The 23,526-nt window shown below is 42.5% G+C and overlaps 1 protein-coding gene across 10 annotated transcripts in view; it reads left to right on the top strand.

Moving 5' to 3' along the window:
* Positions 1-23,526, top strand: part of SEPTIN11 (septin 11) — a 118,258-nt gene that overhangs the window by 62,233 nt on the left and 32,499 nt on the right. For 9 of the 10 annotated variants that reach the window (XM_033406485.2, XM_012536880.3, XM_033406484.2 and 6 more), the window contains 2 exons: positions 8,883-8,997; positions 18,434-18,629. In XM_033406485.2, coding sequence (XP_033262376.2) covers positions 8,883-8,997; positions 18,434-18,629 — 311 coding nt within the window. Of the gene's footprint in view, positions 1-8,882; positions 8,998-18,433; positions 18,630-23,526 lie in introns of those variants that run through there. The other variant, XM_049709390.1, reaches the window with a different exon arrangement.

Genomic DNA, 23,526 nt, shown 5'->3' with positions numbered 1-23,526 from the left:
CATGAAAAAAAGAACGAAACAATGCCATTTGCAGCAACATGGATGGACCTAGAGATTATCATACTTAAGTGAAGTAAGCCAGACAGAGAAAGACAAATATCATATCATATTGCTTATATGTAGAATCTAAAACAAACAAACCAAACCAAACCAAAAAAAAAAAGTACGAATTAACTTATTTACAAAATAGAAATAGACCCACAGACAGAGAAAACAAATTTATGGTGGGGGAGGGAGGGGGGAGGGACAAATTAGGAGTTTGGGATTAACATATACACACTACTGTATATAAAGTAGATAACCAACAAGGACCTCCTGTATAGCACAGGGAACTATACTCAATATTTTATAATCTATAAGGGAAAAGAATCCGGAAAAGAATATATATACATGTATATAATTGAATCACTGTGCAGTACACCTGAAACTAACACAACATTGTAAATCAAGTACAATTAAAACAAGTTGATAAAACTGAGGCTGAGAAGTTAAATGAGTTACACCAGGTCATACAGCTAAACAATGGCAGAGTTGCCCCGTGTCTCCTGACTTCACGCGTCAGGTACCTTCTACTGTACTAATCTGCGTTTTTGCTTACTCTCGTCGCTTTCTATGTAACTTCGTTCTGTTATTAGAAAAGAAATAAGTACACATATTTTATCTTACCACCCACCTATTAGCTGCAGTAAAATTGCAGGCTTAGCTACTTTGAAAAGATTTTTATTATTATTGTTATTCACATTTCCTGATTTTTATTTATTTATTTAAATTCAAGTTGAGACTGTCCTTTAATATAAAGTCACGAGTAAATTTCCTGTGGTCCTGACACAACTTTTTTTTTTAAAATTTATTTGGAGTATAGTTGCTTTACAATGTTGTGTTGGTTTCTGCTGTACAACGAAGTGAATCAGCTACATGAATCAGAATATAGACATATATCACCCCCTCCCTTGGACCTCCCTCCCACCCCAGCCCCCCAATCCCACCCATCTAGTTCATCACAAAGCACCGAGCTGAGCTCCCTTTGCTACAACTTTTAACAAGAAAAAATGTTGAAGTTTTGGTTTTCTTAGGTTATACTGTCCGCGGGTAGTATGAAAGAATTCACCCTAACATATCAGCACGACTTATCTTACCGTTTCTGCGTCTCTTTATATCACGCAGATAACTGGCACCCCTTTCCCTCACTGTACAAAATCTGAATACGATCTATGTCCTGATTTTTAAAATCTCATATTCTATTATAAAAGTGTGAGGGTTTTTTTTTGATAATTAATTCAAATATTACAGAAACATAACAGAAAGTAAAATTTCCCTATCATCCTACCATCCCCAAAGAAAACCCCTACACCATATTATTTTTGCAAGGATCTAGAAAAGCAAAATCTGTCCCTCTGCTGGGAATCTTTTGGAGAAAGTTGCTTAGAGATGGTGCTTACTATTGGAGCAGTTACTTAATATTAATCAAGATCTTTCCTGGTTATTTGGTGGTGTTTCGAGAGTGGCTCCTGGGTTTGATAGAGCTGACATTCCTGGCTCTGTGACTTGGGGACTGGCCCCTGGGTGCCTTTTTTTTCTCAGTCCCAGCTTCCAGCTGGGCTGCACTCAAGCTCTTTCCTCATATGGTTTTCCTCCTAAGAGTTCTCTCTTCTTCCTGGCTCTTACTCTTCTGCTGCTTGTGTGAGACAATTTCCTTGGGGGCTTTCTTGGCTCTGACCTTGGGATTTCATGGATAGATGACAAGCAGAGTAGCAAATGTTGTCCAAGTCATTCTTAAAGAACGCAGTCCTCATTGGTAGTGAGATGCTTCAGATGTTTTATATTATGGAAGTGGCCCTAGCAATGCCTAGCCTTGAAAACATCCCAGTGCAGGCTTCGTAGTTGTGGTTTGGGTTGATACTTTGCATACCAGTGTTTTCCTTTTTGCATGAGAACTAAGGGCGTGTCCCATCTTCCCACCAACTTTTCTTTCTTTAAAAGAGAATATGAAACCAGTTGAATACTCTCTAGAATGTATTTAGGTAAGTGTATGTATTTACAAAAATGAACGATCGGGCACTTGGGAAGCGCTTACTTCTTGGACAGTTTGTGAGGCCAGGATTTCTCCAAATACTGAGAAGTGGCCGGTGCTCAATCAGTGATTTTGTGTGAGGAGAAGCACGTTCTTCTCTTTGCCTGTCTCCAGGTGGCTGGCATCTGTACTACTGAAACAGAGCCTCAAAAAAAAAGACTCTAAGATGCAGGGATGTGTACTGCTCCTCTTCTCTAAGTGGACATCTCCTTTATGAGAAAAGACAGAGCGTAAAGGGAATATGCCCCATGGTTCCATCTCAGCTCTATTTTAAATTGGACATTCATTTTCTTAGGACTGGAGTCTTAATTATTTCTACCTCCTCCCATCAGGCAATGCTGGTCAAAAAGACTCTTGGTTTTCACCTGAATACATAAAACCTGCACATCAGTTGTACATAGGAGCTGTCTACTAAATTAATATCAAACAATGCTGCAGACTAATACATGTTTTTATATCCTATAAGCTGGTGGATCTCCTGCAAGAATCACATGAGTTATAAGGTTGCATCGAATTCTGTACTTTGGATAGCTTGTGATTATACGTTTGGATTGCTTGATTAACATCTGTCTGTCCCACTAGACTATGCGTTCCACGAGTTAGCAATGCTTTGCTTTCTCACCATCGTCTCCTTAGCATTTATCACAGTATCTGGCATGTGTTGGTGTTCAATAAATATTTGTTGAATGAACGAAAGCATGAAAAATTTGCTTTTCTTCTTGAAGAGATGATTAACTTACATAGAAGAATTTTCTACATTTTGTTTTGAGGCTATAAATCCACTTTTCAAAAAATTTCTTGAAGACTGCAGATATAGCTGAAGAAAAAAGTTTTTAAGCAGGACAGTTGTAGGGAGTGGGTACGTACCTTTTGTTTTAAAACTAAGTCAAATTATTATAGTTAAGCAAGCAAAAGTGAAAAGTTCATGTGGAAGACACGGCAGTACACACACAGATTTCTGTTCTGTTTGGAGTTAACCAGGGTAAATGACAGGAACTCCCTTTCAAGGGTCATGTAAAAACTGAGCCATCTTGGATCTGACAATAGAAAACATACTGCCAAGGGCTTCCCTGGTGGCGCAGTGGTTGAGAGTCTGCCTGCCGATGCAGGGGACACGGGTTCGTGCCCCGGTCCGGGAAGATCCCACATGCCGTGGAGCGGCTGGGCCCGTGAGCCATGGCCGCTGAGCCTGCGCGTCCGGAGCCTGTGCTCCGCAACGGGAGAGGCCACAACAGTGAGAGGCCCGCGTACCGCAAAAAAAAAAAAAAGAAAAGAAAAGATAATTTACCGCCAAGAAGATCTTGCCCTGTGTTGGCTTTCCTCAAGCAACATGACAAGATTTAGATTTATGCATCTCTGATTTCCAAATGCAAGAAATCTTAGAATTAGCATTAGAACCAAAGACTTTGCTTAGAGGTCATTTGGTTAAATCTCATTTTACAGGTGAGGAAACATAAGCCCGGAGATTAAGTGACTTGGATCAATGTAATTCATTCTCCATAAAATGAGGCTTTGAGAAGAGTGTAACTTCCAGTTTGGTAATACATAAAAGAAGTTACCTGTTAAATTTAAAAAATAATACTTTAAATTTTAAAGAGGCAGAATCTCTCTAAACTTAAATTGTAATGTCTGTCTTTAAAGGTAAAAAAATGAAGTCTAATTGTTTTCAACCTACGTGAAAACAGGTATCACCTTGGTAACTGCTCTCCAGCTCCCCCTGACTGATGAGGGTCCGCAGCTGTAGACTACCTACTCGCCACATCTACCGAAGCCTTCAGTTTTAAAAGGAAAGGACTGGGTTATCCCTTTGAGCATGGCGAATAGAATCCATCTGTGCACAGCCAGTTTGTTAATTTCAGGAGGCTCTGGGCTGGACGAAAATAGAAGGAAGAGTGAAGATGAGGAATCCTTAATGGCTTCCAGCCGGGAGGATGTGGATGCCTGCAAACAGGAATGGAATTCTGTGGCTTTCCCCTCAGCCTTGTAAATGAGCTTCCTATTTAGGGTGGATTTTCTTCACACTAGAGTTCCCCATTCTCTCTTCCATGTTCTTTTTTTCCTCTTTGTTCCTCCGTGAGTGATTCTCCCTCCCTGGTTAGTCTGCGGGCTTTGCCCATCCCCAGTTTCTCCCCGGGCTCTCAGCAGCAATAGGAGGGCTCCTCATTTTAAAATGACAGCTGTCTTACTCCCACCTAATCTAGGGAAAGGAAACCCAGGTTTCCTGAGGACCTATTAAATGCTGGCCCTCCCATAGGTACCATTTCCTTAGCTCCTCCCAGCCACCCTGCCAAGTCCTCCATTTTTACTGATGGAGGACAAAAAGTAGGGAATCAAACCCATGGCTGTCTGACTCCAAGTCTTTTTCCATCCTACTTGTGGTTAAGCAAGATTTGGAATTGTGGAACATATTTTAAAGCAGCACTCAGAATGTAGGTGTTGGCACACATTCTTATATAATTTGTTTTATAATTATTTCCATAATGAAGTCAGCTAGATAGCTTCTGAAAAGCTTGTCGATTATGATCTCCAAAGTACACATTCATAATAAAGTGACCCTTTGTGTATAGACAACATTTATCTGGAAGGCTTCTGCAAGCTGGACTTCTTTTCCCTGGTAGATTTGGAGAGCTCCAGCCTTCCTGAAAGATGCCCCCCTGACTTTCCCTAGCCAAATGCTACCTGTTCCCCCTTTGTCATTCCCACAGTTAAAGTGATGGTATGTTATCACTTTTATCCTTAATAGTATTACATTTACTTGTGTCCTGTCTCTACTGCTACATTGTAAACCCCTCAAGAGCAGGAAGAGTGTTTAATCAATGAATAACAAAAGTAATGTATTTTTGCTCCCTTAGTGCTTTGAGCAGTGAGGTTTTTTTTGAATGAACAAATAATTGTGTTCATGTCAAGATGATCTGGAAAGAGAAAAATGAGATGGTCAAGTTAAAGACTGGTTATTTTATACTATAGAATTGTGTCATTGCCCATTTCAAGATGCAGTGGGCCTAGAAGTTATCCAAGTACAACCCCTCCCTAGATAGATTAGCAAATGGAGGACTGAATCAATTAAGGTCTTATAGTTACTTACTTAGAGGCTCCAAGGTGGCACTTACATCTCAAAAATGGTCCAAACTAAACCCTTTATTATTGGCTTCATGTGCCATAGATGCAAAAATCAAAGTCTCAGCATTGCCAGGACCAGTGAAAATATACTTAGAGCTACGTTGCCAATTTCAATTCTCAACTTCCGCCTCTTACGGTTGCCAAAGAATTATGATTTTAGAGAACGTTTTTTTCTTTCTAGTTTAATATATTGGATTTCAATAGCAGCTCCAATTACTGTATTGTCTGGGGCTACCTAGGAACTTAGATCATCATGTGGTAATAGTGACTAAGTGGGAGGACTCTGGACTCTGGCACCTGACCTCCTAGGTCCACATTTCAGCTTCTCACCTTATTGGCTGTGAGACCTTGGGCAAGTTACTAAACTTCTGGGCCTCTGTTTTCTCATCTGTCAGTTGAGATTAGGTAACAATAGTAACTACCTCATAGAATTGTTAAGATAAACTCATTCATTCATGTTTAGGGCTTTTCTGGAACCTTGGTCCATAAATGTTAGTTAGCTGTTATGATGATGATGGTGGAATACCAAATAGCTCGAGCTACTTGTATCCAATTCTTATTTTCCTTTTATTGGTGGGGGGAATGTTGACTGAAATTCTCCCTGAGATTTCGTAGTAAAGACAAGCCTGGAGATAAAATTTCTGTGGGATCTGGAAGGTGTGGATATGTAAACACTGGCTGTAAGTTCCTTCCAGTTAGAGGAAATAGTATGAGTAAAGTCTGATGAAGAGAACCCTGGGGTTTTCTCCCAGGAACTGTAATTCCATTTCACTGCAGTGGAAGGCGCTCCCTGGGAGGAGTGGGGATAGAGATTTGTGTTTAGCCCATGGAGGCTCCTGAGATGGCAGGCCAAGTTTGGATTGAGGGCCTTTGAGTACCCTTTGAGTACCCTTTGGCAGCAAGGTAGAGCGAGGGAAGATTAGAGGGGGTGGGATGGAGGCAAGGTGACAGTTGCAAGGCTGTTGAATTAGCATGAAGAGGAGGAGGGTGTGGCATTGATAACAGTTTTGGAATTGATGCAGGCAGGTGGGTTTCACGTATAGATAAATGGCACTAACAGAAACAGGGAACCCGGGAGTAGGGGTGGGTTTGCAATAGAAGAAGATGATTTCAAGTTTCTTGAAGAACAGTTAGAGGGACAGAAAGGACAACCCGGGAGAACTGCCCCTTTTGGTAGAAATTCAGAACTGGAATGCAGAGTTCAGTACTTAGAAAATTCTGAGAGTCGTTGCTAGGTGTGTGATAGCGGTAAAGACATGAGACTATCTGAGATTCCCTGAGATCACGCTTGTAGACTCAGGAGCCCCGCACACATTCTTTGGATAGAGACATCTAAGGCATGAAGCCATAAGCGTGGTGCCGAGAAGTGCTGGGGTGTAGGAGTTCACTTTAGCTGCTGTGTGTGAGATAGAGCTCCCCTCACACATCCTGCAGTGCTTTCAGTTTTAAGCCTGTTCATGAACCAGAGGAGGAGCTTCCTATTTCCCCTTTCCCCATCACTCACCAATGGGCAATAGCCCAGTAAAGGATTCCTTTACTGCTGGGCAGAGAAATAGGCTCAGATTATGGAATTTTTAAATGGCATTATAAAATTGACATATTTTATATGACAAAGAAGAGAGAGACTCTGAAGACATAAATTTAAATTAAAAAAAATTTTTTCAAGACCAAACTGTTTTATAACCCTTCATTTTGTATGTGGTTTTCAGTGGGTATAAAAATACTCGGTGGGTATGTGGGTGGTTTCTCATGTTTTGGAAATGGTGAGAATATGAGATGCTGAGCATTGGGTTCTGGGATGAGAGCTATAATTACTAACTCTGATTCTTTCCCCGGATTGGCTCCCGGGTGGATATCTGAACCTAAAAACCCATCAAGAGTCCAGAATCCAGAGCAATAAACCACTCTCCTCCCCCCACCGCGCCCCCCCCAGAAATTGAATTATTGTGGCAAAGAGGAGAGGGAGGGCGGGACGATGGTTCTAACTTGCCTCGTCCCCTTTTCGTGCTGCTCGCTGACTGTTCAAGGCTGTGGTGCATCAGGAAAGAGGCTGGTGTGACGGCTTCTCCTCGCTGTCTGCACAGCAGCCCCTGTGCAGCTGGGATGGAAAGAGTTCTAAATATAACCCAGACTCCTTTCAAATCTTCCTCCCCCAGTCTTGGCGGATGTGGTAAACACCCTAAAAATACCTGCTGTCTGAACCTTTGAGGTCTTTGGAGAGGAAGGGGCAGGTGGTAGCCCTGGAGCCACGGTGTGCTGTCAGGAGGCCTTGTCAGGCTACCAGGGCTGCTCCCCAAGCTGTTTGGTGCACTGTTGGCCAGTCCATCCTGCTCAAGGATAAGAGCCCACTCTTGAGTCTCATAGTCACTGCTGGCAGGTTTCAAGGAGACTATTCATAGACTAGACATCTGTTCTCTGTCCCGTTGACCTCAAACCTGCAGCTGCCACCGTGGTATTCAGGCAGTGTTGTGTCTTCCAGTCTTGTTTCACAGAATCAGAATTGTAGAGCTAGCGAGGCCCTCAGGTATTACATTGTTCATAAAACATTCCATTAAAATCACCACATTTATGGAGTTACATTTCCCTGCCTCCATAGTGACTTAGGGATTTGGAAATGGAGTCTCAGTCTTTGATTATTAAAAGACCTTACTGTCCTCATTGTTTAACACACATAGGAGGGTAACGAAAACCAGTCTTTTTAAAAATAGTGACCAGATGATCCTGTGCACGGCGTTTTCTTCTTTATTAAAAAATGGAAATTTGAGGCTCATTTTCTCACCCAAAATTCAGTATCTCTAGTATAGAGCTCATTGGCAACATAGCCAGACATCAGGAGTCTCATTTTCAGGCAGGCTTTCAAGATCTAGTTTCTGGAATCCCATACCATGACTGTGGTGTTTAATTGAAAGACCATAGCTGACCTCTGCTTTCCTGGGAAAGAAAGGTTTCACAGATGATCTCCAATACCCACGGAATGCATTCAAAGTTGTGGAGGCAGTCAGCACCATCTAATGAAACAGCATAAATCATCCAGCTTTGAAATGTATGATAACTACCTTAGTCCCAGTCTGCTTCAGGAGACTCTTGAGAAGGTGCGGGGAGTGCAGAACCTGTGCTAGGAGCTGTGTGAGGGAGAGAGCAGAGTAGCCCCAAGAAGCCCATCCAGATGATGGAGAAGGAACCAAGTCCTGTGCCATGCCATTTTCAGTATGTTCATCATGGTAGTTACAGAATTTCCATAATTGTAACGGGTATGCATCCTCCCCTGTGAGCTTCTCAGAGCTCCTTCCTGTATCTGGAAGAGTGTCATTTATTTTTTGCCACTGGGCTGAAAGTAAATTGAAGGGTTTTCTTGAGTGCTTGAAGCTGTCAAAATGGTTGAAGTTTTTAATGTCACTTAATGCATGTCTGAATCAGCCACTGCTAGAAGCTTATTTCCCCTGGACCAGTGCACCTGTAACCAGACCTGAGCTGCCTGGGAGGGGGATTGGTGTACTTAGGGACTCAGTGTGATTTTGTGGAAAGAGCGTAGCTCTGGAGTTGGTAGCTTCCGTTGTGTAGAAGCCGGGGACGGGGTGGGCACAGAGGGGTCGCCTTTTTCCATGCGTGTCAAGAAGAGAAGATGGGAGGGGGAGGGGTACCCAGGTGGCACCGTCATGGGTTATCAAATGTTTCCTTTCTGAAATTCCAGAATGAAGAGCTTCGAAACTTGTCTCTTTCCGGCCATGTTGGATTTGACAGTCTCCCCGACCAGCTGGTCAACAAGTCGACTTCTCAAGGATTCTGTTTCAACATCCTGTGTGTTGGTAAGTGACTCATCCCTTGCTGCTGAGCAAGGAATCTGACTCTTAGGTGTTGGCAGGTGACTGTCAGAGGGGCACGTTTCAGGAAATACGGGGAATGATATTTTTTTTACTCTTTCATTATCAGTAGAGCAGGGCAGTGATACCCATTCATGTATGTCACACAAAGATCGAGACTTGTATTTAGGTAGAACGCTCTGTAGGCTTTGTGACGTTACTCAAAATGTTATTTTCATTTGTGTCACATTGTCAAGCAGTGATCAGTTTAATATTGCTATTGAACCACTTATTTAAATTTTTTTGGGGGGGCGGGGCTTAGACTCTAGCTAGACTATAGGAAGTTGAAAGAAGGACCTGAGATGCACATACATAGGAAGATCATTCAAAAGCATTTTAAGAATTTGTTTCCAGGGTCTTTGACTGTGGTGCAGTAGGAATCTCCACTGGAGTCTTTTTAACGATATGCTGTCTACAGTAAGTAAAATCTGAAACTACTTTAACCACTTCGATAAACTTAGAATAGTTAAAATTTTTGCTTTTAGAGCAAAAGACAATTTAAAATTCTATTTTATATTTTTGAAATACCTTTTCTGCCTGAATTAATAAATTAACCTTTTGTCCTTAAATTGGAATCTGAAATTGACCTCAGTTTATTCCTGGTAGATAAATGGAAAAGGCCAAAGAGATACAACTTACATATCTGCATTCTCAGGATGTGTTATTCGTATCCTTCAGATGTTATGCATTGACCTAAGCCTCTGGCCTTGGTATTTTTCTTCTTCTTTAGCCATATCTTTCTTAAACTAAGACAAGGAAGGTAGGAAAGGAGGTGGAGAAAAAGAGGAACATAGAAATAGAAATCTCCTGTTGGTTTGAAGCAGATGTGTCCCTGGAACAGATGACGGCCTTTCCTTCACCCTCCCTGTCACTCTTGATGAAGGACCAGGCTAAACAGCAGTGAAGTGGCTCGGGCTGCATTGTTTTGTTGCCATTGTCCTCTGGGCACAGACTTCAAGACAAATTAAAAGGAATTCTGTATGTATGCGATATGTGTTCTCTGTGTATCCTCCCCCGACGTTTGGCAGAATGTCCTGACTTCTCTTGTCTTAAGTAAAATGAAGTGACTTTAGAAAAGAAAGATGTGCATTCAATGTAAGTTAGTTGTTGGGGGAGGGCCAGGTATTTTCCTTTCTTTTTGTTTTTTTTTTTTTGTTTTTTTTTGCGATATGCGGGCCTCTCACTGTTGTGGCCTTTCCCGTTGCGGAGCACAGGCTCCGGACGCGCAGGCTCAGCAGCCGTGGCTCACGGGCCCAGCTGCTCCGCGGCATGTGGGATCTTCCCGGACCGGGGCACGAACCCGCGACCCCTGCATTGGCAAGCGGACTCTCAACCACTGCGCCACTAGGGAAGCCCCAGGTATTTTCCTTTCTGAAAATTCTTCGAGAGGAGCATATTGAACGTGGCCCCTGCACTGGGCATTCGCTAGTAGAAAGCCGCCGCTGACTTGCACACCAGATGGCTTGCTGTCTGGCATTATGTCTCAAGCACTGGAGAGAGAATGACTGGAGAGAAACGTGACCAGAGCCCATCAGCTCTCCTGCTTTTCCCTTTTCCCCACTTGAAGCCCATTAAAATTCAGCAGGGGACCCCCCTGGAATGACAGCTCTCAGAGTGGCATAAATGAGTCGTCTTTTCTCTTCTGCTAAATGCTCACTGCAGAGCGGGACAATTCTTCATTAGCATAGCAATTTGTTGGCAATTTGTTGATTTTCTATTGAAAAATGTGCTAAATTGTGGGCCAGTTACTATTCTGGCTTCTCTTCTCTGTCTCCCCCAGCCCTGTCTTCAAAATCAGTTTCAAGAATCTATGTGAGAGCTGTGGCCCAGCCCCTGCAAGTAGGATTAAAGCCTTCCAGTGGGCCTGGGCTGGAAGGACCTGGTTTGACCGGGTGTGTGGTGTGCAAGGGGGAGTGTTGGCTGGTTGGCTGACCCTTGTGTTACTAGCACAATTATGGTGCTAGTTGGAATTCCTCACAAGCCACCTCCTTGCTGTGCTGTTGGATTTGTAAAGCAGCTGCTATTCTGACTCTCCTGGGTGGGTGATAATTCCTATGATTCTTAGGTTTTTATTCTTGTTCCATTCTTAACCAGGTTGAAAATCAGTTTTTCAAGTTATTTACAATAATGCATATTTATGTTAAAAAATTATAAAATGTCCCCCCTCCTCTCCTGCCCTCATTTCCATTCCACAGAGAAAACACTGTGGAATCCTAGGAACTTTCTAAACTTTTCTGTACTTGGAAATTATTTTCGGAGGCTGAAAACAACACTCATTATCTCACCTTTTTGTAGAAGTCCCACGTGTGTCTCACCAGGCTAAAATCAAGGCATCCGCAAGGCTATGCTCCTTTCTGGAACCTCAAGGGGAGAAGACATTTCCTTGTATTTTCCATCTGCTGGAGGCTGCCCACATTCCTTGACTCTTGGACCCTTTCCTCCATTCTCAAAGCCAGCAATGTTGTATCTCTCTCTGACTGTCCTTGAGTTAGGAAATTTGCCACAGAGAATTGCAGAAATCTAGTTTAAACTCAGTTAAGGCTCTTCCTCAACCTCCAGACACACTAAAAAGGTAATAACATTGAATTGTGTAATTAAGAACAGCTGGCTCTAGGGATGCAGCGTGTTTGCAGGGCTCTGTTTCTGGTTTTCGAGCCTGTTTGCTGCTGCGTGGCTTCATGGTCGGGCTTCTTCTTCAAGGAGGTGGTACAGCCCCCAGCAGTGTTGCCAGCTGAGCAACCCCAGAGGAGAGGGAGGCAATTCCTGACAAGGCCTTCTCAACAGTCATAGGATCTCTGATCAACCAGGCTGGGGTCATCGGCCCGCCCAGGGTGGGAGATGGGGATCAATCACCCCGAAACATACAAAGGTCCCATAGGAGAGAAGACATGGGCAGAAAGGAGAAAGACCATGAGAGAGACACACACTGGACAGATATAAACAGGTCTCTCATGACTACATAAGTACTTTTTTGTTTTGGTGTAACGTAAATGAGATCATGCCCTTCTATTCTTTTGCATTGTCTCCTTTCACTCTACAGTACGTCCTGCCTATCCTTCCATGCCCGTATATCTAGCAGGTTCTTTTCCATAGCACTTTGGAGCTCTTCCGTTGGAGCCAACATTAGCCCTTTGGGAGATAGGGGTGTCAGCCTTAAGGTAAACGTACATATCCTCAGAGGGTAGGACACATCAGATCAGCTGTATACAGATGTTTACAGCAAAACATCTGTATAAGGAAACAACTTTCGCTGTCAATTAATGCTCTGTTTTTTTTTTTTAAAGAAGATGTTGGGGGTAGGAGTTTATTAATTAGTTTATTTTTGCTGTGTTGGGTCTTCGTTTCCGTGTGAGGGCTTTCTCTAGTTGTGGCAAGCGGGGGCCACTCTTCATCGCGGTTCGAGGGCCTCTCACTGTCGCGGCCTCTCCCATTGCGGAGCACAGGCTTCAGACGCGCAGGCTCAGTAGTTGTGGCTCATGGGGCTAGTTGCTGCGTGGCATGTGGGATCCTCCCAGACCAGGGCTCGAACCCGTGTCCCCTGCATTAGCAGCAGGCAGAGTCTCAACCACTGCACCACCAGGGAAGCCCTGCTCTATCTATTTTTAAAGTAAGAGTCTATGAAAAGCATTCTAGTTGGTCAAAATATTTTGACAGCCACTTAGAGGAGTTGGTGTCGTATTTAACTCAAGAGTATCCATGGTGCTTGTCATCCTACTGTGCACTTCTGTTTTTTATGCGCATGCCTGGTGTTTATAGCATCATTATTTCCATGTGAAAAGTATGGAAGGGAATTGAGGATTTATTTTAAAAAAGAGTTATGATCCCAGTAAGGAAGCTGATGATGTTTTTCAAAAAGGCCTTAGAATTGTAATTTTGTTTTGTGGCAAGATCCTACAGGTTGCAAACAGAGAGGAAACAAACCGGGACAGAAATGAACCCTGGCGTGCACCTAGTTTAGTTTTAGAGGCCCTGAATTAAATGCTTTTAGAACCTATCTCTCTCGAGTCCTGGATAGAAATGTAATAAAGAGTGGGAGCGTAGTGTTCACTTAACTGGGAAGAGAATTCTTGATGCTGAATCGGGTACCAGACACCCAAGATCATAGTTCCCCTACTCTCCATCTTGCCTACAACACAGCCGTTCACCCACAAAATTGCACTTTGTTTTAAATAAAGCCTTTCTTTCTTACCCACGCTGTATTTCTCCAAAGAATCTAAATTAGTATTCAGCCTTTCTTCACAATTTTAAATTTATACATCTTTGTCATTCACTTTCCAAAATGACACCAGCTCTGTGAGAAACTCCAGCATTGATCCAGCTGTATGTGGTTCTTTGTGCACCTACACAGATGGATAAAATACTGTGACATCCCTGCTTTTGAAGAGGAACCAGTTCAACAGCAGGGTCAAAGTAAATGAATAACTTTTTTTTTTTTTTTTTTTTTTTTGTGGTACGCGGGCCTCTCGCTGCTGTGGCCTCTCCCGTTGCGGAGCACAGGCTCTCCCGTTGCGGAGCACAGGCTCCGGACACGCAGGCTCAGCGGCCATGGCTCACGGGCCCAGCCGCTCCGCGGCATGTGGGATCTTCCCGGACCGGGGCACGAACCCGTGTCCCCTGCATCGGCAGGCGGACTCTCAACCGCTGCGCCACCAGGGAAGCCCTAATAGCATATTTTGAAAATAGAATTAAAAAAAAAATAATTCCACTGTATTGTTGTGAGGGGAAGGCAGAAGAGGAATAGAAAACAGACAAGTTTAAGATCATTTTAGCCGAGGCTATAGTGTCAGCATAAGCTGTAGAATTTTACAATCAGATCTTAAACATTTTTATCCCATCTTGCTTTTCCAGGAAAGGCTCTGAGGTGGTTTACAGGGTGAAATGAATAAAAGATAAAATTAACCACAGAAAATAAAGTGAAGCCAAGGTTAGAGTCAGAACTCAAAGCCATCAGACCTGCCTATAGCAGTTGATTCTCTCAGGAACGCATGTGCCTCTCCGCCAGTGGTCAGAGCATGGAGGGACCCATTCATTCAACAGATATTTGTTAAAGACATACTATGTGCCAAAGACAAGTTAAAAGTTTAATGATGACAGACTTACAGTAGCTATAAAGTAAAAACAAAATAGTTGCTCCAGATGAAACACAGTTCACTGGGAAAAATCTCTCCCATGGATTTTCAGAAAAAAACATACGGTGGCCGTCCCTCCATTTAAGCCTGGGTTCCTGAGCGTCCCCCACTCAGTGCCACTGAGCCAGGCAACGCCGAGGGTCACGTGCTGGTCTTCCAAGGGGACTTGAAAGACCAGCATGCTTTGGCTAATACCACCAGCTAATACCGCGGCTGGTGGTATTAGCTAAAGCATGTCCCACCAGAGGCGATTCTATGAGGAGTTAAAACAACACAACGTAGCTCTCTGATTATCTGGCTTCATCCAAGAATAAAATCCAGAATGTTTAGAGGAGGCAGTCAGACCTTCATGCACAGCTATTTGAATAAATATGATAATAATTATCCAAGGAGCCAGTCTTGGCAGTCAGAGTCAAAATGCTGAATCATAGATCAACTATTTACTCAGTTTACAATTAATTACCTTCTAATTCATAATACATTCCTCTGTGTGTTGTTTTGTTTTTGTTTTGTTTTTTTCTTTTTTAATAACGTCCAGCTTAGAGCTTGCGGTTTAAACAGAATGGAAGGGGCAAGCCTGCTTCCCACGGTGCGATGGGTGTTACGCTCACCAGCACTGGCAGACACGGGAGAAACAGAAGCCCCAGATAGCGCTTCAGGAGTAAATCTCTAATTATTCTAACAACTGTTCAGGCAGATGAATTTATAACAGAATAAGCAACAAACTCTGAAAAATCTACCGAAGTGGCAAATGTCAATATAAATGATCACCATGATCATTTTTCTTTTAGTTAACTGAAAAGAAATGCCTGAAACTGAATGCCTGCTCTGTGCCAGGGATTCTGAAATGTTTCAGAGTTGCTGCCAGTCATTAATTGTCTCAAAATATTGTAGTTGTTGGGTTTAAATTGGAACCTATGCCAGGTAGGCTTTTGGTTACTCAAGTCAAAAGAAGCCTTTGTGCTCTTGTGTGTCCTCAAAAATATAGAAAATGCCTTCTTTTCTGATTGACCTCAACAACAAACGCATTGAAAAGCTCTCCTAGTTCTAGAATTCCTTTTATTCCAAAAGCTGTCCTTTCTTAGTGAACTGCTTGTGGTGAATTGCACTGCTGCTAGAGTAGCTGTGTCTAATTAGGGCTCTTCAAAGCACAGAGCATAGGAATGGAAAGCAAAGCACTCTGAAATTTAGAGTAACAGTGGTTTTTCCAACCCATGGATTAACCCTGTGCTGTAAGTAGGCCCTGGAATGCTAATTGTTCGTAATTTCCACCTTAATGCAAATAATAATTAAAATTACCTTGCCTTTGAAAACAAAACAGAACATGGTGTTCTTGATACACATATGCTTAACTAATTCCCAACTTAGTAAAATGTGATGGTAATTTCAGTCCTGTCCAGGTAACCTAGAATCCTTGCCATGTAAATGGAAGTCTTTATTGCTGTTTTTACGGGAAGAGATGAAAGTTAAGTGGGTCACTTTCCACTGATAGAACCGTTACCTTATAGGGGAAATTTTATAAATAGTTCTGCTGTTGTGCCTTTTTCCCTGTTCTGAAAATAGGTAAATTCTGAAAAGAAGTTTGCTCTATTGAGAAAGTACTGAATGACTGGAGTACCTTCAGTGTAGAATTGCCTTGCAGATTCTGTGTATCTTACAAGTGAGAACGCTGTTTTGTTTCTGTGTCCATTACTTCGTAACTTTGTTTTGTTCCAAGTTATTTTGTTAAGTCCCCAATGGTCGATATCAGCTTGGTGAGCATTAGGGAACAGAGACTACTTTAGGTTACTTTTATTGATGGGTCTTTTTTTGTAAGAATATGAAGGAAAGTAAGGAAGACAGGAGACAGTCTCAAGTGCTACACAGCTAGACTTCATGGAGACCTGGAATGACATTCAGGATATTACAGAAGTTCAAGAAGTGTCAGTTGCTGTTTTTCTTCACCATTTTATCCCCAGCACCTATGCTTGTCACATAGTAAATACTCAAGTATTATTAATGAATCAATTTCAGGTACTAGTGTCTACCGTATCTATCTGCTCTCTTTCTCCTGTATGTCCAGCTAATGGTCCGTCAGCAACATGTCTTCTATTTATTGACAGCCTTTGCTGCCTCATGGCATCTGATTTTTCGCTTCTCTCAGCATATCTTTTCTTTTTCATGCCATCGTGCTGCGTGCAGGTTCAAACTCCCAAAGAGAGAAGTTTGATTGGATAGACAAGTCACTGTCCAGTATAGAGCATTCTCACAGCACTGGCGTCCATGGGTGCCTTCGGACAGGGGGCTAGCCCTGGGCCAGTTATCTGTGGTCATTAGCAAGGTCCATGTTGTAAACTATGGTCTTGCTTGTGAGGGGAATGTGGTGATGGCAGACATTTAAAATATCATTCCCATAATAGTAAATCAGAGTCTGGCTAAGTATTCAGTCATGTTCCAGGTCAGATTCTAAGCTATGGGAGATCAGGCCAGTTCGTTGTTGTATTCCCAGAACTTGGTACTAAGCTGGAAAGGAGACTGGCTGAAAGAAGACTGATGAAGGAGGAAATTCTTTGATCTTAGATGTATCGGGTCCAACGGGTAAAGCTAAAGAGTTAGGCAAATGTCCTTGAACAACTTTTATCCTACAAGTGAATCCCGGTAGTCAGGGGCAAACCACATAAGGCTTCTAATTAGAGAAAGCTCAATTACAGGAAGATTCCATTCTACTTCATGTTTGTACTGTGTTGGAAAGCAAGGAGTAATACAGAACTTCTAACTAGCAGAGGTATTTTGTCAGTGGGAAAGTTGCCCTAAGGCTATAAATCTCAGAGCTGGTTTTCCCCCCATGGAATTGTCACCATCCTAAAAGTCATTATGGCAATTTTTCAGAAGAGAGGTACTGTTCTAGGACCATCATGGGGTTGGGATTTGTTGAAAGGGCCGCAGTATATTGGTATGTTTAAATTGAGCTGAAAATCTAATTGGGAAATTTTCCAGAGTTTTTTCTTTAAAGGCATTCCTATAGATAATGTTTCTCGATATCTACCATCACACACTCGACCACCACCCCTGACAAGGGTGGGTTCTTTCTCATTGCCAACTAGTTTTGACTCAAGAATTAGTATATAGAGAGAAAATTTTTCTTGGTCTTATTTTGAAGACCAAGCTAAAGTTCTCCATGGCTCCACATTTGGGTCTTACCATTTGATTGGTGTAGTGGTGCTAGGTACCTGCCACTCTCCTTTGCATATATTAGGGGCTCAGTAAGACTTAGCGGACTTGAATTATCAATGTGAATTAATAAGGCCAGTGTTGCAGGTTATTTAACATCATTCAGTTTCATTGTCACAAACATCCGCTTGAAACTGGGAAATCTAACAAGTGCTTGCCATCTGCTGAATAGGGAGAGAAAATGGAGATAATGGAGGATTCTCACAGATTCATAACCATACCTAAAAAATATTAGGCAGTCAGTTTTCTCTGTAACAGTAAAGTCAGGATGCTGTGTTGGTTGAGTGTAGGTGTTAGAACCACACAAACTTGGGTTAGAAGCCTGGCTCTGCCACTTAACAGTGTGACTTTAGACAAGTTACTTAGACCTTATTTAAGCCTTAATGCCCCATCTGTAAAAGGAGGGAGGAAAGAGCAGTACTTATTCCATGGGGGTTAGTGCTAGGGTTTAAATGAGATAGTGCATTGGAAGCTCTTACCACAGGGCCTGGTACAAGGTAAGCGCTCAGCGGCTGTAGCTGGGTTTGTTATGATTGCTATTGTTTGTCAAGTGTGTTGTTTTGAAAAATGTAATTCTTTTCCACAACAGTAGATGGTATCAAGTAATTCAATACAAATGAATCAGCCTTTTGAATTTTCTTTGTAACAGAAACTCAGCAATATAGAATTTTTTTTAAAGCAAAAATGTTACATGCCAACATTTAGGGAAGGAGGAACTATGGTTTATGTCTTTGAAATGACCACAGACTGACCACAGGCAAGCTTATAGGTTCTAATTCTCTATGCAGAGGTAAAGAAAAGCATCTTGATCTGTAAGTTCAAGATCTTTTCTACTGAACGGTTTTGGAAATTCATTAAAGCGTTTCTCGGGAAGTATTCCATAGATCACACATGGAAAGAACTATCTTTTTGTGGTGGGATTTTTGGTGATACTGACTTTTCAAAAAATTTTACTGTCATGATGATGAAAAGCTCCTGATGATGTGAACTGGTGCCTCAGAGGCACTGACACATTCTTTGATTTCTCCCTTGTGGTCATGCAGGCGAGACGGGCATTGGCAAATCCACGTTAATGGACACTTTATTCAACACCAAATTTGAAAGTGACCCAGCTACTCACAATGAACCAGGTGTCCGGTTAAAAGCCAGAAGTTATGAGCTTCAGGAAAGCAATGTACGGCTGAAGTTAACCATCGTTGACACTGTGGGATTTGGAGACCAGATAAATAAGGATGACAGGTACATCTTGGGATTTTGTGGGGATGTAAATGAGTGAGAAGGTAACAGGATCCGTCCCGGGTAAATGCAAAGACTAAATGTTCGCTAGTTATGGGGCTTGGTCTCCTGTCACCTAAAAGATAAGACATTCTTGTCCTCTGAGAAATTTTCTTAGAATGTTCTTGAGGTCAGAATCAGCTAGTGTAATTGATTCCAGCTAGGGTAAGGAGAAAAGGGATTTGTTAGAAGGCATAAGCTACCTGATGGCATTTTTCCAGGAGAGTCATGGAACCAGGCTTGGGCGCTTTCCCACCTGGAACAGCAGTCTAGAGAAACACGTGCAGTTAGTGGAACCCCTGCCGCAAACTACCTTATATAGTTTGGTACCTGTGACACTGGGGAGAGGTCTCTAGAACCTTTACCCAGTCTGTCTCAGAGAGCCAAATGCCTTTACCATCGCTTGCAAGAAGAACCCCTTTCCCTGTGTGGGCCTCTGCCTCGTGTGGCTCCCTTCCTGCTTCCAGGTCTTGTATGGCTGCATCTGCTTGGTAGAAAGTAGACCAGATCCAGAACACTAGCTGCAAGAGAGTCTGGGAAGTGTGGTTTCTCGTTTTTGTTGTTGTTGCTGTTTTAACTCTGCCAAAAAAAAAAGCGGGGGGAAGCATTAAAAAGTAAAAGGAGTTTGGAATGAGCGTCTGCCACACTCTCCTAGTCTCTGAGGCAGATTGGGATATTTGACTGAATCCCCAGATTCCTACAGATCTGAATGAAAACTTGGAGTCAACGTGATTTTCCCAAGAAGCCAAAGCCCGGGATTTAGTAGACCTGGGTTGTGATCTGGATTCAGCCCATGAGCAGCTATGGGACCTTGGCAATTTATCTCACTGTAAGGGAAATGACCTGGGTACTCTCAGGCCTCTTCCAGTGGGATCTTCTTAGGTGGAGTCTAAGGAAGGGCACTGGGAAAGGCTAAGCCTGGAGGAGGGGTGTGGTAATAATACACAGCTGATACAGTGCTATCACCTCCTAAAACCGCAAAGTGAAGAAAGCATGTTTGTGAAAGATCGGTTGGAAGAATTGTCGCTGACTTCCAGCCAGCGCAGGATCTTAATATCGATGCTAGTGCCGTGGCCTGAGCACTGTGTGTCCTTTGTGCATTGTCTGGGTCTTCCTGTGGGCTGCTCGTACTTGGGTGGCCCGCTGGGTGCAGAATGGCCACATTGAGTCTGAATATTGAGTGTGGTTTCAGTGGAGCCTAGTGAGGAATTCAGATTGCTCTCTATCCAGCAAGGGTTTGTTAAGCTAATTTGATAATATATATAACAAACTTCTTTGTCAGTGTAGAAGAAGGACATGTTTAAGCTGCTTAAGAAATAAAATGTCTTTTCAGAATTTTGGTCCTGTAGTTTGTGTGTCGACAGAAGCTGTTAGCTATGTCAGTCTCACGTATTCATTCACTAAAACTGGTTTACATAGACTTGATGATCTAGTTATAAAAGAATATAGTGAGGTTTTTCTTTTTTTCTTTTTTTTTTTTGAGGTGAAGCAAACAGTCATTTTGTTGACTCGAGTTCTTTCATTTACATCTTATCTCAGGCTATTTTGCTTTAGTAGTTTAGCACCCATCAGTTAGTAGAGAAGGCTGTCCACATCCAGAGGCTTTACTTTTATAAAACACACATAGTCATTTTATAAAGCCAAGCAAGTCTGGCTTTTTTCTCTGAGTTGCTGTGTGCCCTTATTTGAGGGAAGCTGTTAAGCCTTAAACCTTCTTGGTGTTAATCTCAAGATCACCCATCCTATTCACTAATCTTGACTTTAAATGCCTTATGATTGTTTTATTTTACTTTTTTTAACTTTTATTTTTTTTAATTTTTATTTTGTATTTTTAAATTTATTTTTGGCTGCTTTGGGTCTTTGTTGCTGCACGTGGGCTTTCTCTAGTTGTGGTGAGCGGGGGCTACTCTTCGTTGCGGTGCACGGGCTTGTCATTGCGGTGGCTTCTCTTGTTGCGGAGCATGGGCTGTAGGTGCGCAGGCTTCAGTAGTTGTGGCACATGGGCTCAGTAGTTCTGGCTCATGAGCTCTAGGGTGCAGGCTCAGTAGTTACGGCTCATGGGTTTAGTTGCTCTGCGGCATGTGGGATCTTCCCGGACCAGGGCTCGAACCCATGTCCCCTGCATTGGAAGGCGGATTCTTTTTTTTTTCAACATCTTTATTGGAGTATAATTGCTTTACAATGGTGTGTTAGTTTCTGCTTTATAACAAAGTGAATCAGCTGTACATATACATATATCCCCATATCTCCTCCCTCCCACGTCTCCCCCCTGCCCTCCCCATCCCACCCCTCAAGGTGGTCACAGAGCACCGAGCTTATCTCCCTGTGCTATGTGGCTGCTTCCCACTAGCTATCTACCCTACACTTGGCAGTGTACTCATGTCCATGCCACTTTCTCACTTCGGCCCAGCTTACCCTTCCCCCTCTCCTTGTCCTGAAGTCCATTCTCTGCGTCTGCCTCTTTATTCTTGTCCTGCCCCTAGGTTCTTCAGAACCATTTTTTTTTTTTTTTAGATTCCATATATATGTGTTAGCATACAGTATTTGTTTTTCTCTTTCTGACTTACTTCACTCTGTATGAGAGACTCTAGGTCCATCCACCTCACTATAAATTTCGTTTCTTTTTATGGCTGGGTAATATTCCATTGTATATCTGTGGCAGGCGGATTCTTAACCACTGTGCCACCAGGGAAGTCCATTATGATTGTTTTAAATACTTAAGTTCATTCTCAAAAACCGTTTGAGAAAGTTAAAATTAAACTGTCCCAGGCCCAAAGATAATTCCAGAAGGAGGCTTCCAGAGACATTTTTGTGCAGTGACAGCTTAATGGGAATAAGACACCAAATCATTAAGTTACATTATGTTTGCTTAGGGCTCAGAAACTTCATGAGTACCAGGTTTTTTTGTTTTTTTGTTTGTTTGCTTCATTTTCCTCCAAACTGTGTATGTTGTATGTGTGTGTTTTGTAAAGAGGAATTTGAACCATTTTCTCGAGGGCTATGTATTGTCTAGATATATTTTAACTATCTGTGATAGAAGTATGAGCACATAGTAACAGCAGAGAAATATTTAACTCATGCTCTAGCTGAGCAAGGAGCTCTATTTTATGTATAGGGCAATTTAAATGCTCTTCAGTAAGCATTGGCCTGTAATACAGGAGCAGTTGTTAGACATAGTAAGAAAGATTTCATTTTGCATCTGTCAAAATGGACTATCTGTACATTGTGTTGGAGTGGAGGAAAGCTAAGCACAGCTGAGCAGTTGCTCTTAATTTATGACCTCAATGCCAGGGAATGATGGAGAGGTTCTTGCCGGAAGGCTGTCTGCAATGCCCACTGAAACAGATGAAGAGAAAACCCTGATGACAGGCAAAAGTGCACGCTGGTCCTCGTGTGGTCACGGAGCCCCCGTCCGAGCAAGGCGGGTGTTCATCTCTGACCTGCGCAGGTCTCTCCCTGGGGTTGGGGAGTGCCATGCTTGTGCACTCCCTGATGGGAAGACATCAGCTGCACCTTCTCAGGGTGTATTCCTGCAGGAATGAGAACCGTCTTCCTGCATTTTGCTGCTCAGTTTCCATGAGCTGTTCTAGCTCTGAGTCATCGCCTCAGCACTGCCATTGCATTTTTACTTCTCCCCTAAATGGGGACTTTGCCTCAGTCTGATGGGTTTTCACTCACCAGCCCTGAACAGCAGGTGGCCAGTGCAACGCGATCCACACGTTTGCAGCTGGAGGCCTCTTTAAGAAATTATCTGACTCATTTGGGTCAAATAATAGTTTCCAAGGAGACTTAGAAGAGAGGAAGTGTGATATTAACCTAACCTACATACCAAGTATTTTTTTTTCTTCTGAAATTTCTTGACAGCTGTTGCATAACCTCTTTAAGTGGCATTTAGAACTCTGTGCCCCAGAATGATTGTTGACACTGTTGACTATAAACCCAAATGTCTGTTAAAAAAAAAGTCATTTGGATAGGGTCTGCTTCCTTCAAAAAATTGGAAGTGGGATTTGCATTTTTGTATCGATATGTAAACATATGGAAGGGGATGTGCTGTTTCTCTAAACCCATGATTATTTTTACTACTTTGAGGATTAGGCAAGCTTTTCTGCCATCGATGCAAGACTTCAAGAATGTCCCAGTTTGTTTATGTAGGCTTCGGACATGTCAGCATTCCTGCATCATTATCTGCCTGGGACCAGGCTAGCTAGAAGGAGGCAGGAAGAGAGATCTGGTAAGGTTTCCTGTTTTGTTTAACAGCACGATTAACTCTTCGTGATCTAAGGGCCTCCTTGTTTTGCTGTCTGTACTCTTCAGTAAAGAAGGAAAGAGGTCTGGAGAAGAGACCAAATTTTGCCGTAGTGCTGGAAATAAAAACATTTGTTGGCCTCACATTTGGGAGGTGGGAGATAGAATGTCAACGGCATATTACAAACTATAATGGTAATCAGTCCTAAAAAAGCATGGATAATTGAAATCCACTGAGAGAATCCTCAAACTCACCAAATCTTTATCAGAGTTATAAAATGGTAATGGAATGGACTGTTTGGTCTTCAAATTCTGTCTTAATTACACTTTCTGGTAGATGCAGTTGAAGGATAAGGAAAATTAACTTTGGTTAATAGATAGAAAGATGGTAGGTACCTGGTCACATATGAAATGGAGAGTCAGTCCCCGAACAATGGCATTGGCTCTTTTGCAGGTGGGTGGCTTGGGTGGATAGAAAACATTGCATAAAATATTTTTTCCCCATCAGTTTTAGGGTCAACCTCTGTCAATTTTTTTGTGTTTTTTAATGGCTGCAGATTTATGGGGGGAAAAAAAATAAGTGGTAGATAAAAAGGAATATCCCATGCCTTAAAAA

This window comes from Orcinus orca, chromosome 4, assembly GCF_937001465.1.
Source record: "Orcinus orca chromosome 4, mOrcOrc1.1, whole genome shotgun sequence".
Classification (NCBI taxonomy): Eukaryota; Metazoa; Chordata; class Mammalia; order Artiodactyla; family Delphinidae; genus Orcinus; species Orcinus orca.
The sequence above is the reverse complement of the archived record's forward strand: the minus strand, read 5'-3'. Positions and strand labels throughout refer to the sequence as shown.